Here is a 16677-nt window from a genome sequence, read left to right on the forward strand (position 1 = left end):
AGTCCGCGTAGATGAATTTGAAAGTGAATTCAAAACTGACGCTTAAACATCTGCATTATCGTTTCCCTGTTTGAAAGCTGGTGTGATTACTGGACACAACGCGTATCATTTCATATCCAAAGGTTTTGTTGTTGGTGATTGATGAACGGAGGTTATGGGTCTTTAAATGTCTCTTTTCACTAAGATACGCATTATTATAAGGCATAGTTTCATGTTTTTAACCTTCAGAATGTACTAAAAAAAGCCCTGTACCGTAAGACGCTGCTTGTATACCAGTCACCTCTCTAAATATCATTTCAGCAGTAGGATGTCCACTGCTGGACAAGAGCCTCACTCATACATTTCCAATAAGACCGGCGAGAAGCGGCTTACCTCCAGTGTTTCCGACGACACTAACAAGATCATTTATCCACCGTGTGCATGTGATAGCTTTATCACGTTTAAGTATTTTTATACCTTATATTATAAAAATACACCTATACATCTCAAGGACCGGTCAACTATATTGGAACAGCGTTATTTATACATGAGAAGTAGTTAAAAAATATAAAGACATCGGTAGTATTTGACGTCAAATAGAAAGACAGGACGTCACAAAAAAATAACGAGCAATAAGCAAACAGAAGCAAATACACAAACGGTAGGGCGGCCGCACGATAATTTAAAGGTAGCACGATCCATTGATGTTAGAACACACCTGTCAATTGAACGGAGTAGTTCAGTACACGCAACCACAGCGTTCAATTCACATAAAACAAATATTCATAATCCTATTGCACTGGCATCCTTTTATGCGCTTATAATATCTCCTCTAGCAAATAGACTCAAACATTGAGTAAATGACAAGTAATCCTTAACCAATTACTTTATCACATACTTTTATTAGGTATGAATCAAATTTATTTTATACCTTATTTCTCTAATATTAAAAATCGGCTTTTTAAACATGTCCGTGGTATTCACATGAAACAAGCAATTCATATTAAAGATAACACGTAATCTGTTGCATGCTTTTAGGTTTTTATCGCATTTACTTTAATAAAACAAAGGCACATTAATGTTTCTATAAAAATTTGGAAAAGAAAGCTAACGTTTCCTTGTATAAAAATAAAAGGAAAGAAAATTCACCTTTACACACAATGATTGGTTATATGATATGAAAGCTTTAAAAAGTGTAAAAATGTATAAATTTATAGTTCATTTGCCATAAAAAAAGTTTTAAAACTTTTAGACATATTTCCTACCTAACTGTATAGAGTGATCACTCTCAAACTCTTTAGGAATACGGTAGACCAATAACCTCTTGCAGTATATAGTGTTCACGGACAGAAAGAAAATAATAATTAATTTTGAGTACGTGTTTCGAACTACTGAACTTTTTCTTACTTTATTATCGTTACGTTACATATATTTTATAACTGACATCAAATGAGCTATACATTCCTTGTTTAAAGCTTCGACGCCTGTAACCAATCATCCTGTGTACAGACTTCGTTTTGGGTTCTTTAAATGAAGTTTATTAAACCGTTCTCCATCGGTAAAAGTTTATACGAGCGAAATTTTTTTAACTGCAACGGTTAACTAGGCTATTATGTTACTTAGCTGGATAAAGCTGATCGTATGGAAACACACAATAATTTCGTCATTGTGTACAAAAGTTAAACGGAAGACAAGTGAATTAAAATGTTAATTGATAATCATTGAACAACCTAATTAACTGCTCTACGCGAGTCATTCAGCTAATTAGATGCACCTATCATATCACAAATATATAGTTTAATCAGTTTTTGCACCATGATAATGTAAATTAAATAATAATCGTTACAAATTTAAATATAAAGTGTTAGCTTCTCTGAGCATACCCTTCGAAATATACTAACATAATAGTCTTTATTCACTTTATATTCATAATTGTCTGAATACTCCAGTGTTACGCCCCTCTATTTTTATCTTACCTATCGTAGCTTATTGCCTCTGTTTCAAGTTATACAAAAGGTGCATAAAAATCAAATATGGTTTAAATATGAGAAATTACATGATATACTCAGGTGATTTTTGATGTATTTACTTTGCTTTTTTTACCAATACATAGGAAATAGTTCTAAGTTGTACATGGTAAACTGCATGCTTATATCAATTAAACTGTTATATTCCTGTTTAAGATGAGTTTACGGTGGAAAATTAGATTAGAAAACATTCCGATTTCGTAAGTTTTTTTTATAGCATATATCTCGAAATTCCCCTAGAAAATTATGTTTACGTAGCCATTGTGACATCAACACGAATCAAAGTAGAGCGAACCGATTGTTGACCGTTAAGGTTTTACGCACAGGTTTTTAATACACATTACCTTAGCCAATGCCGCTTGGCGATAGCTGTGTGACAGCAAATCGCATCATACTGGTCGGCGATCCACACGATGAGGATGATGTAAAATGCTGTAGTGGTGTCGTTGAAGAACTCCGACATTATAGCCTCCATGCCTGTGAACCAAAATATTAAAGTAAGCAACGTGAGTTATTTTTTGTTTGAATTGACACAAAAACAACATTGAATAATACAAGGCGGTTATAGCTAAAAAAGCTTTAAAGTGGTAATACATTCACATATGGCATAGCTTTTCCAAACGCTCTCTATAAAGTGATCACTTTGAAATATTTATTTTTCAATTGAAAATCGACAGGCCATTACGTGTGGCAATACAATACCTACATGGACGTGTAATAAACAATAATTCATTTGAATATGTTAAGAAAACCCTTTTTTTTACTACATTACCATTGGGTTATTGTTTCTGAAAACATTCATTTCATTTTTGAGATGTGACTGTCAAGTGGACTACACATTAATTTGCAACAAATGATCTATATGTTCACCCCTTACAGTAACTGTTTTTTTTGCACAAAATTAAAACACGGCTTATACAACACGGCATTCAAATAAATTTCGGAATAAACCATACAAATTGATAGAGGCCACAAGTTATACCAAGTATAGCATTAAGCGGGGTTTCTGTCGCAGTGACTATAAATATCGCGTGTCGTGTGTGAGAGCGACACCAGAGCCGTGTCGTCGGGTGTCGGGGCGTCGGACTAATTAGGTGTCGGCAATTCTCCGCTAACGACCGAAATCCGAGAGCGACTCCGCTGCCTTATTAACCACATGCAACGGGGCATGGTCACAGATTCATTTCCCACTTTACTCCCCGAGGCGATGCATTACATAAATTCTCTTAAAGTTTCATTGTGAGCCAGAAGATATACACGTATACAGTTGACTTCGTGTCATATAATTGAACTGTGTTACTCAGTGATAATTGTTTCACAAATTATGAAGTAATTTCCATATCATCACCAAAACAGTGTATGTATAGTAGTTTGTTGTAAATCCAAGAAGAGAATTACCTTGCTGTGCTGTAGTAATGAAATTATTTTTAGTACTTTTGAACTAAATTTCACCTTGACAGTGCAAAACTAAGGGAAAAACTACCATTCCCTGTTTTACTGAATTAATATAGAAAATTAATTAATTAATTAACTTTAGTTAATGTCGCGGGAAATCGCTGGATGCGAGCAGCGCGTGACCGGTCCTCACGGCGATTTTTGGAGGAATTCTATGCCTTACAATAGGTGTGTACCGACTAATATGATAATGATACAAAATAAAATACAGTTAATAATAGGACAATGAATTATTAAGAGTGTGCATTCTGAATAATAAGGCATTAGACTTACATATATGGCAAAATATATTTGCAAATAATCTAAATATATGGGTATAAACAGATATCTGAAAACAATTTTTTTATCAATATCTAACATTACAACACTATCTACTTCTGCGAAATTCAAAGACGAAACAATTTATAAATCTTTAAGAAAAACGTCTTTGTCTGATATGAAACACAGAAGTGCATGTAAGCAACAAAATTTTCTACGCGTACAATGATCATTTTAAAATTAAAAAAGCGCTTTAAATGTACGCTTTATATGTATAAGTCGTTTTAAATGTACCTGTCGTGGGTTTAGCTGGATAATTTTTTTTATAAAATCTTAACAAAGATCTAGAAACTCTCGCAATAATTATATGTTAATTTGAAGCCACGCTGCTTGTAAGCGTTATAAGGCTTACGTTATAAATGTGTTTCGAATTTCCCTAATATCAAGTCGGTGGAGCGTAGAAATTTACTGTGTAGCGGAGAATAACTTAATATAACACGAAGTACTGTCCGGCGCCGCGGTCTTGTCCTTATTTGCATTTTGATGAGGCCTGACACTGATACAATAAACACGTTAGGCCGCCGTCGCACACCGGCCTGCGTCTGTGCGGAACCGGGATTCACATCGAAATCTCGCAAATACAGAACAGCTCTATTTTAACTGCCTCAACTTACGGATATGTATAAAGCTTACACCTTTATAATTTCACATAATCCAATATAAAAAGATTCGATATTAGGATTTCTCTTTTTATCAGCTTATTAAAGCGACCATTGTGTTTACACACGTATGTACATATAACACAAGTAAATTATATAGACAACTCAATGTTTCACGGGAATGTATAATGGTGTCCTTTTGTATATATTGTATCTACATAGCCTGCTAGCCCTGAGGGTTTCTCAGCTTCATCGGAACTGAGTTTGCTGAACTGGAGGGTCCGCTTCAAGAACTTAACGAAATAAAACTAGCTCGATTTCATCCATTGAATGAATACATCGCACGAAGGTAGACTGGATTACTCGCCGCCGAGCGTAATAAGTGATGTCTACTTGATGGGATTTTTTTTTCTTTCAGAATTATAATGTGCCATGTTTATGACCTTTATACTATGTTTATGACAGAAGTTTCTAGTATTAAAACACAGGCCTAATTTAAATACAAGAGATAACACGATATAATACAATATAGCAGTAGTATTTTGAGTGTCTATTTTTTTAGTTAACAATATTAAGATCATCCACAAAGTTCATGATTTTTTCGATCAACTTGAACGCAATGTTTTTAGTATATTTTAGTTATATTGCCAAATTGTAAAGTTGATTCAAAAATTGTCTATTTAGGATTTTAGCAAAATTTACTGTCCTTTGCTCCGTCCATTTTCATACGCATAGAAAACGCGTGAATTAACGAGTTACCCGCTCTTTCTTTCCTTGCACATTATTGTTAATATTACACTCTTAGGATTCGATATTTATTGTACATGCACATATAACCTTGTTATAAAATCAGAAAACTTTAACTTTAAATATTATTCCTGATACTTATTTGAAAGCTTTATATAGCTTTATAACGTTCTCCGAAGCACCTAAGAAGAGCAATAGCTAACTAGCTCTCCAAATTGTCTTTAATAAAGCTTTTCATTGGACTTCATCTCGATGAATTTCTAAAGTATCGTCATATCTATTTCCGAAGTACCTCCATATATTTTTTTACTAAACGATTGTTATTTTATTTTGATAGCAACATTTCTTTATCAAATAAAGCAATTTTATTGTTCAAATTAAGACATATCTCGTTCAGGAAGATTTGCACAAATACATAAAAAGGTTCACACTAAAGTGCTGAAAGTCACCGGCAGTTAGCAATTCAACGGAGCGCGCTGCGTAATCCTGAGCGAGATGAGTAAACAAATTACCCGGACCGGGGTGGGCCGAGTCGGGCCGGGTTGGGCCGGCCAAGACGTGCAGCAGCTATTAATTTTAATTCCGACACAAGACGAAGATCGCCTGGGACAGGCGGCAGGCACGCGCGCCCCACGCCGCGCCTCAATCTAAACGCAGCGCAAAAACGTTATACAATCGCTACTGCGTTCAGGAATGCGGTCATCAATTTCAACCAACTCCGAAATTGCACATGAAGCATATATGAGTGCGGTTGTAGACTTTAAAAACTCTCGCTCATTGAGCACTACCTCCGGCAAAAGCCGGGCAGTGGTGTATTGAAAAGCAAAACCACTAATCTTTTATAATATTGGTTTATAATTTTTGTAATCTAACACTATACTATATGATCGATATTAAATGTTATACAGCTATAAGATTGAACATAAAACTCACCGATTCTGAGCTTGTACATGAGTAAGTACTAGTGGGCCTGGCAAGCCAAATTAAATAATATCCTTTGGTTGCGTCGATGCAGATTTTCTTAATATGTCAAAGAGTTAATGGTCAACATATATTGATATAACGACGATATTGATTATACTGTACACTGGCTTAAAACTCGCACTCTTTTATCACAAAGTTTCTGGTTACACCCTAGCAAAATTACAAACTAAGTTAAAGCTCTTTCATTTTTCAAAAGTTTAATAGTAGCGGTCAACTTCATCATCATGTTGTCAGCCGTTAGACCGCCCGCTGCAAGACAAAAGCCTCCCCTTAAGATCGCCACTACGACCGGTCTTGCGCTGCCCGCCTCCCGACTCGACTTCGCGCTCAACTTCGACCCGATTTCATTTAGGAAAAGGACTAGAAACTAAAATAGCGCAAAAATTAACTTTTGTTAAAAAAAATTAATCATACAATTTACCATCGTTTTCGATTATTCTATACGCAAAGAGATTGGTTATAGGTGAAAAAGCTTTCAAGGTTAAATTGTTTGCCATTTGGCAACAAAAAGCTTTAAAATTTTTACATCTATTTTCCCCTGCTTTTCCTGTATAAAATGATCTCTTTAAAATATTTTATAATAATATTATTTTCTATTACAACGCGGCACAAGGCCTATAACTTTTTGCAGTACAGTCTGCACAGACAGAATACGAGTAAACAATAATTTTAATACGCACGCTTTCTTTTACTGAAGAAATAATAAACAATGTAATGATAATATATCATCACGTTATTTATTATTTCATATTTCATATCTTCATACTTTTAAAGCTTTTGTACCTATAACCGATCACTCTATATAAAATCATCCAGGTCCTTAACCGATATACAGGATTCAGTATACCGGTAGTAATTAAAAACAGTTCGAAATAACGAGTATGTAATGTTTAGTATTCATTGTATAAGACCATGAAAATTGTAGTTTATTCTTGACAAAATATAAAGGAGGTGGTGAATTGAGGCGTCAACATATTTGCATAGAATGGCGCGACAATCTAGTGCGCGTCGATGAATGTATATGAATTTATGTAAGCCGTCGTTTCAATGGCAGCCAGCGGACGGTAGGTGGTCCGCCCGCCTGGGGTCCGTCCGTCTGAATCTCTGTAGAGGACGGATATGCACCCTGACCATGGCGCCGAACAAACACAGTGTTAACAGCGGATAATTTAACGTAACCGAAAACAATAAATAACAATGTTACGAAATATATAGCAAAAAGTGTATTTGATTATAGGTGTAAAAATTTTAAAAGGGTGAATGTAGAGTTCATTTGCCAGCATAATGCTTAAAGGTTTTGTTTCCATTCATCTATATAAAGTTATTACTTTGAAATATTAATTTATACCATTGAAATGCGACACGCCAATAACTTCTGGCAGTTGTACTGACAAAATTTGTTGTAATGATATTATATATTAATCCGAATTTTGAAAACGATCATCATACATTATTTATATTTCTGAAATTACAGATTTATGAACAGGGTACATTATACATTTGACAGTAAATGAGCTAGGCTTACACCATTTTAAAGATTTTACATCTTTAACTAATCACCCTGTAGATATAAAATTTATCACATTTACCAAACCGTAACATCGTTACTCAGTAATGTATTAAAGTATTTTTTTAAAGTTTAAATTGCTACGGGCATGATTCTTATCACTATATTCCTATCTTTTTCGTTTCGGCCGATAGACGCCGACTGCAAGGTCATAGAACAAATAACAATCAATAATTAAACTCAATTTAAAAAAATCTAAACCAAAACGTAATACATACATTAAAAATGTGTAAAAGAAAACTTAAAAGATATATGAAAAGGTTTTAGAATAAATTTAGATTTTTGTAAAATAACGCACGGCTGGCACTCTTAAAGTACGGATACAAAACTGTGACATCCACTGCGTCCTCTTATCTAATCCGCTGCTGAATTATAAATATATATATGATTTCGTTAAAATAGTTTTTAATAAGCTTTAACATTTGATCATAAATATGAACCATTGAATAGGGCTTCTTAATTAGAGCGGCCATTTCAAACTGCGGAGCTTCTGTTATTTAATTACAAGTTTAAGTTTAATTCATTACGTTTGATATTTAATATAATGTACCACGCCTTCCAGGTTCAATGTAAAGAAAAGCAAGAAGGAATAAAACAATGATAAATTTTACAAGCTTTCGCGCTGGGAAGCGTTAGCTCGAGAGCAATCCAGAAAGGACTGTAGCTAGGTGAATAACAACACACAAATTGTTACTTCTTACTTCCCGGGGTTTAATCAAAGAGGACACCCGCCGTGTCAGCCGGCGGCTGCGCGCTTCCTTGAACCTGGCGTAAATTGAGAGTAATGGATTCAGTGTGCCATTTTAGGGTTCCACGGGAAAATACAAGCGGCAATGCCTTCTCCTTTTTACACAACGCAATTGTAGTTAAAGATTGTGCTCCGGTTTAGTAACTGTTTATTAGACTATATATAGTAAATGGCCTTATGGGGGACTTCAATCTGACTTTTGTCCTCATCAAATTGGGCTATCATGGCATTCTTTTTTACGTAACGAACGTCCACAAGTGGTCACTTGAAATGAACTTATGTGGATAATTATACGAATAAATTAAACAATAATAAACAAAGACGTAGAGTTCAAAAATAAATTTATGCTTTTTTGTGTAGTATGTCCAGTATTTTAAAATGAACCACAATTTACGTCTCCTGTCAGCGATGCGGTTCACTTGCGCGCCGCTGGCGAGCGAGCGAACACCTCTTGCCCCGGCCTTGCCCGCCGAGCCCTGCATCGGATATCCGTTTTTACGAGCTCGTTAGTGCCAGTAATCGCGACGTTGCACGGCCCGGATTACGCCTGTGCATTATTAGTGTTTTTATTGATTCACTCGGATGCCGTCGTAAACTGAGATTATTATTCTCGCGCCCCCTTCCACTAACGTAACCTCCCCCCTCCTCCTCAGTCATCCAGAGTTGTTTTGTCACTTAATCGCCGACGATAACAACATTTAACGACGGCTAGGTGACTGGCAAAATTTCGCCCCGATGTTTAGTGCTCATTCTATTTTCATTAACCATTTACCCACTTAATGATCCAGATCCTAAGGGAGTAATTCTATGAGTTCGACCCGTAAAATTAAGCCGTAGCGTGACCTGAACCATATAATCAAAGTGGTTATCGAGTGTTGTTTTCTTAACCTGAGCCTTAAAACTTAAGCCATTCCTAATGTTCTCAATTTTATGTGCGCTATGCGCTGTTCGATAGCCGATTATGAATAACCGATAGTAGCTTTTCATTTTTATTTTTTTTTCTGTTGAGATGCACTGCATAATTTAATTTAATACCAATAATTGCTTACACTCATAGAAAGATACACAAAAATAAGGCTACTACAATATTATCCCATTATGTTTATACATACGGTCCACAGATACAATTTCACCTCATTTATCTGCGCAACGAGTTTGTAGTCCAGAATGTAGAACGTGAAACGTGAATCTAATCTATTTCGCTGATTTGTGTCGTACGGGACTCGACGCATACTTGTTTTAAAATTTATTATATATATACCTATATTTACAATACTACAATAAGGTTAACCGTAATCTCAATTTGGCGAATGTAAACTTAACATCTATATATGCCTTACAATAATTTTGCTACAAAAGTACAGAAATGTCTTAAAATGTAATCGTATAGTATCCTCGCAGCTTTTCATGAGGTCACACGATAATATAACTTTTAAGTTTGTACTCCAAAAAATAATGTTTTGAGTGTAAATGCAGAGTAACAACTAATACTTATAATTAATTTTTAAAATAGTTATAGAAAAACCTTAAAATTTAGTAATAAAACTATTAATGAATAATTCAGTATTACAAAAATAACTTTCACACTTTTCCATTTAAGGAAACTCACATGACTCACAATACCTTTGCTAAACGGTAGACACCTCAGCAACATTAACAATGTTTAATCTCGTCTAATTATCTAATTTAATCTCACAAACACCCCTTCACTCTACTGACACTCATAGTTAAACAAATATAAACTTGTAAAAAGTCATTAATAAAAAAAAATACTTGCTGTAAATGAGCCATACATTCACCGCTTTCAAGCTTTTAAATACTTATATAAGTGTAAGATGAATAGTCAGTCTGTCACTATGTGAATATCCAGCTGATTTGCTGTCAATTATTGTGTAGTACATCCTATGCAAAAAAAATGATTTCAGAAATAACTAATAACGACAAAAAGTCGTAGTCGACGGTTAATAAGACTTTTACCAATATTGTACAATTCTCAATCTTTGCATATCCTTTCTGTGAGAATGCTGTTCATTTCGTAACGGATATAAAAGTATTAATTTCGACTTATTTATTTAATATCATCGGAATATGATTACAAATATGAAAAATATAACTTGGCTATCTTCTTTTCAATGTGCCATTACTGTTGATATTTGCAATGAGATTAAAATTATTAATCGAAATTTGCTACGAAGTCGAAATTGTGGAAAAGACAAAATAGACAAGTGTAGCGCGGCAGCGCCGGCGCGCTGGCCGGACGCGCCCCGTGGTCGTATCAACATTTACCAACGGATAAATTTACCGCGCGCCACGTCAACGTAACCTAATTGATTCGCCGCCCGGCGGACGCCAATTCCGGTAAAAAAGATGCAAAATCTGCCGCTAATTCAATCCGCCCTCGACGTCGACGGGAAATGCACTTTTACCCAATATTGCTAATATTAATCACGACTAAATATCATCGGTGTAAGATTTTCACTTACTATATCATATAGTGATTGGTTATAAGTAAGTTAAAAGCTTTAAAGGAGTATCTTGCTCATTTGCTGTCAATTAATCTAAGGTACATCGTATCCAAAAATCAACGCTTTTAGTAATAATAAATAACATAATAATTTAGTAAGACAAAGCGTTTTCAAAGTTCGGATAGCTACATATTAAAGTTATGGTGTTTTCTATATTTCGGCAGATTTTTTTACAGCTACAAGTTATTAACCAGTTTAATCCCATTTTAAAAAATAACATTGTATAACATACCTCGGAGTGCTCATTTTATGCAAAGTAATTGTAGATAGGTTTGAAAGCTGACGACTGACATATATATTCATCCCTTTAAATCTTTTACACCGCATAACCAATTAAAAACTGTATAAAAACACACTCATAAATATATCAAATAATGTATTTGGTATAAAATGCTGCGTTATCTTGTTAAACATGTCTCCAATATACTACTTTTGGAAGACATTTTAATTCACAAGGATGTGAAGGTCCACATGTTCTGAGTTCGACACTTCAGATGCTATAGCTCATAATTTAAAATAACTCAATTTCAAAAATTTAAGATCAGTCGTTAAAATTATTTCTTTCATATTTGAATTTAAATACTTATTGACTAAATAATTATAAACAAATGGGAATATACCTATAAAAACGTATAAACGTCTTCACCGGTACACTAATAACTTGCAAATTCATTCAAAAATGGACATATTTCCAGTAAAATATTGATAATTACAACAAGAATGGCGTCAAGTACCCAGACAACTAGCAAGTGATTAATTAAAAAAGAATATTATCGCATGATTAATATTTTTATATACTTCACCTGTTATATACGGGTTGTGTGACATCAAAAATTTCTCATATTTATCTTTTAATTGATAGGTGTAAAATGGCTAAAAAAACGTGATTGATTAAATACGTTCACTTACAAATACGCTATATATTTAAGTAATCTCTACAAAAATTGTATAGAACACTAATATAAATGAAAACAAAGTGAAAACATCTGACCAGTCATCCATGAAGCCAGCAAATTATCTTCAAACCTTCAAATATAGATTACATATACTCGTGACTGGTATGGGGACGGGGGTGAGGCTATTCTCCGGAGTATGCACTCAGGCCACGTGCAATTGAACGCCATCCGACGTGGAAATAGATACGCGACAAATGTATGGAAGCACTTATATTCATGTACGAGTATATCGCAGAGATGAGAGGCGCTTCTGGAGAACAGAAATATTTCAAATATTTTTATCATTTTAAACTCAACTTTTCTCTAGTTTTCACAAAGGTTTTGGTACATTATAATTCTTCAAAGAATCAGTTATACTAATCACGTTATGTGTCAATAAATATATGTCAATGACCAACTACGTAGTGATCGATCCCACTATTGCTCACAAAAAAAATACTGAAAACACAAAAAAGAGATAGTGTGGCGTTTTAATTTCTCTTATATCTTTAATCTTTTTAATCGTAAAATTGACATGAAAGAAGTTATCAGTTATGGCCAGGCCTAAAAGATCGTTAGCGGCAATTAAGGAAAAAAACTATTAGTACTACTAATATAATCCCAAGTAAATCAGATATCTTCTTGGGGCCATTTATGTACTATCTACTACTTTTATTTATATCCAACTCTTTAAAAAATATTCCTTATTCCCTATTCTTTCTTTAAACCTTCACTGATTGGAAAAAGAATTCACATGGAATTGCAGTTTTAACATTTCATTGTCACAACACGCTTTTATGGCGTATTTTTTTATAGAAAAAGAGCGTCAAAAGTTAGTTTTCCAAAGCATCATATTCATATTCGCATTGAGGAAAGTACCAGCGGAGGCAGCGTGCACTCCCGTGTTTAACTTTAACCCGCTCGCAGGACGCCATACGATCACGAACTAATTACACCTCCAGGCGAGCACAGCTTCACGTCCGTTCTTCGCAAACTTCGAAATGAATCCCTAAACCGGTAGATAGTATGTCCTGCGGTATTGAATCTCCTGCGAAATGTTAACCCGATCTTCCTTAGCAGACAATGAAATGCTTTTACAATCAGGAAAATAAATTATATTTAGTAGAGGAAAGTAGAAGTAGAATTGATAAAAAAATTAGCAAACCAAATTGCAAAATTTTCGTAAATAATTTAATTATTTTATTGTACTAAATACTAAAATATTATAAAAATGAAAAGGCAGCTTGACTATTAAGATCTATTTGAAAATCGCAAGCTCAATTCCATTCATCGTCTTCATTATGCAATGGTTTGAATGGCTTTGAATCAAAAACACTATCGGAATTATAAATATCAAAAAGTTGTCGCATAAACTCTCTAAAATCTCTAAGAATAACTTCCGATCGAAAAGGTTTTGATTTTAAGCGCGGCTAGATATAGTGCCATGTAAGAAATTACTGTTACAGTAAGACGTAAATCTAATAATATTTTATAGTGAGGTTTTATTCGAGTCTAAAATCATAAAAAATATAAATAACATAAATACATAAAAATAAACATAAACATAATTATAAAATCAATAAGCTCAATAAGTTTACAACTTGATAGAAAGTAGTTTAATTATTGAGAAAAAACTGTAAAAGTATAATACAGAAAGAAAGTTTGCGAGGAAATAACAAAAGTATCAGTGGCTCGCAGTGCACTTCCCGAGTATCAGACGGCGATAGATGAATCAAACAAACGAGACGAAACTTACTGAAGCACTGGCGAAACGTTAGACGCTCAGACACAACTTTTATTACACGATTGCGTCGCGATCCGTGGGACTACTTATAAACTAGCTACAAAGTATTGGTTTCTGAAGCTCTAAAAATTTTATTTATTCTTCCCGGTAGACTGGCATTAATGTTGAGAGAAGAGAAATATAATACAAAAATTGTTCTTCTCATTATCATAGACATGATTTAAAAAAAAAACAATATTACCCCCATCTCTTACCAGCAATAGAGCACAGTACTAACTGCATATACATTAGTAACCCAGCGGTAGAGGACTCAGACTTACTATCGTAGCTCCCGGATTCGATTCTCTGAATTCAATCTTAAATAATTCAAACATTAATTATAAAAGATTGCCATTACGCAGAAACAAGTTTCCAGAAGATGGCCAGCAGTGTCCTCTGCATACCATAATACCGCACTGCGATCATCAACCCGCCTGCAAGCGAGGCGATTATGGTACATCCCCCTTTAGATGTCTTTGGGAAAGACATATGCCTTGCAATGGGCATCTGCAAGCTGAACCGACGACTAACTGCACGCATTAACGGCGATATAATGTAGTAACGTAAGTTTTACACGAAGTACCTACCAAACACTTAAAGTAATCATAATTTGAAAATTTTAATTTATCAACTTACATTAGTTGAGCATCGGACTACTTATTATATAGCGAATTGTAAAGCAAAAATTGTATTCATCTTTTATAATATTTGCCTCAACGTGCACGTTAGCAAAGCAGCAATGAAGGTTTTAAACGAAACGATACGACCGCATAAAGTAATCCCGTGAAAGGAAAAAAGTGCAAAATCCGTCGCATCAAATTGCGTTTCAGTAAATTGTAAGCTAACAAACAACAAAAACACCCCAGTTTATTTATATATACCCGGCGCTTTTCACGAGATTGTTTTAAATAGAGTACAGGACTAACAAGAAATGCAGGCCAACTTAGCGAGAAATTATTAATATAATTAAATCTTTCTACGCTGCGGAAAGTATTTCCCTCTTGTAAAACAATTTCTTGTACCTTACGGTTAATTTGCGCCGAGGTAACGCTGCTTTACAGTAGGAATTTGATTGAATGAGTCATATTATATAATAACGTTTCTATTCTGCTTCTTAACTTAATCTTTAACAAGCATACGTCTACCTAAAAATTTGTTAATTTATCGAACTAATCTTCGAAATAGCGTAAAGAAAGATACCACTACAAAATTGTTATAAATAGACAGGTATTGTTTATGTTGAAAATTTTAGGCTATATTAAGCGACACACAAAAGAACCTATGTACTGCAGTACTAGCCAAATCGCTGCACCGCGCCTTCGCAAAACGCGCATACCTAAGGTGCGCTAGAGCGGTTTCGACAGTACGATAACGCTACAATTAATTTAACCCTTTCTCCTCAGTAATGTATATTATTACTGAGGACTTGTCTTATATCTTATCGGAATTATGAGTTTTGGAAACTTGGCGTTAAAATAGACTTCACTAGAAGAAAACAATCACACACTGCACTATAACATTTACTAAGCCTCGTCCCATTTATATACTAAATAAAACTATCCGTTCATTAACTCTTAAATGACTAATTTTATTATACTAAATTAGACAGATAAAAATGAATAGATTATTAAAAAATTATAATTATTGGCGAAGCCGCTTTTAGATTCGCTCTTATTATTTACAACAGTAAAATATGGATTTTCAAACGCTATGAGGAAATTCACGAATTTCCCATTATTGACACCGACAAAAGAACACGAGTCGGATCAAATGCAGCCAATGTGCTAACTAACGTTGGACTTTGAAACTTATATAAATCGCATTCAATTTGAACTCCGCGACAACGTAACTAATTAGTCTCTGTACCAGTTGATTTGAAAAGGTATAATAATTACACACATATTCATAATAAATATTTCTACACGTTCCTAGATTTATTTAACAAGTATTATTATTACATATTGCATATTTATTATATTTCTTTCATCACACTTAAAGTATGTTATTTATTTAAAAGTATTATATGTTATAGTGAGTGGTATATGCCCCACATCGCTATTGTCGCACCACGTGTCGGTAGATAAGCCGCTTGGGTTTTTCCCCCTACTAGATAGAACAACGACATAGTTAAGGTGGCGGGTAGTTGCTGGATGCAGACAGCGCGGACATCGTAGCGATCTTTCGGCTGACTTGATGTAGATGATAATTATAAAAATAATGCACACTTTCTAATTTTTTCAACACAAACTCTCTTGTCATGAATGACTGTGTTGACTCTGTGTATAAAAATTTAGACAAATTAAATAAATATATCAAATCATGTAAATTAATTAAAAACTATAAAGTACATGTTAATAATGATTAAAAATTTCACCGTTTTTACTACAATTTCCACACTGTAGCGTGTGCTGAAATCGCATAACAAAACTGTTTCTATAGAGTATGATGACAGTAAATTGAATGAGCCGGGCGCGGCATAGTGTTTGCTGGTCTCATCAATCACCCCCGTATGGATTTCATTTTAATGCGACGTCATCGGCGTCTCGTGTGGCCGGGCTCAGCGTCACGCTCACCGAACCTGTGTCTATTCGCTGTTTTATACGTAACCTAACAATTTAAAAAAAAAAGAATCTAAGCTATAAACAATTTAAAAAAAAAATGTCCATTCATCGAACACACAACATCAGAACTGTTACACTTGCAGACGAGTTAACTGTGTTAGCTGTGATAGTACTAACTAAAAGCCAGGTGTTATATTTTGTTAAAGATTTATTCATAATTTTACACCAAAAATATCGCAGGCTCACAGCCGACTAACTTCCACTGCAAAATAGGCCTCCCCCGAAGATCGTCAATGTTGCGCTGCCTACGAATAATTCGATAAAAAATCTTGGTACTTTTAAGATACATAACAGTGAAGCACTTTTTATATTAGCGGTAACCAGCTTTGCTCGATAATAATAGCAATAATTATTTGTAAAAATCAAACTTGAAATTATTAACTGCAGGT

At 34.3% G+C, this 16677-nt stretch overlaps 1 protein-coding gene across 1 annotated transcript in view; it reads right to left on the reverse strand.

The window, feature by feature from the left end:
* Nucleotides 1-16677, reverse strand: part of LOC137921344 (membralin-like) — a 92871-nt gene that overhangs the window by 40655 nt on the left and 35539 nt on the right. Inside the window, exon 9 of the mRNA XM_068764051.1 lies at nt 2351-2483. Within this exon, the coding sequence (XP_068620152.1) occupies nt 2351-2483 (133 nt within the window). The remainder of the gene's footprint in view (nt 1-2350; nt 2484-16677) is intronic.

The sequence above is a fragment of the Battus philenor genome, unplaced genomic scaffold (genome assembly GCF_028537555.1).
Source record: "Battus philenor isolate CCGP_79_NKW_IND1 unplaced genomic scaffold, ilBatPhil1.0.hap1 SCAF_19, whole genome shotgun sequence".
Lineage (NCBI taxonomy): Eukaryota > Metazoa > Arthropoda > Insecta > Lepidoptera > Papilionidae > Battus > Battus philenor.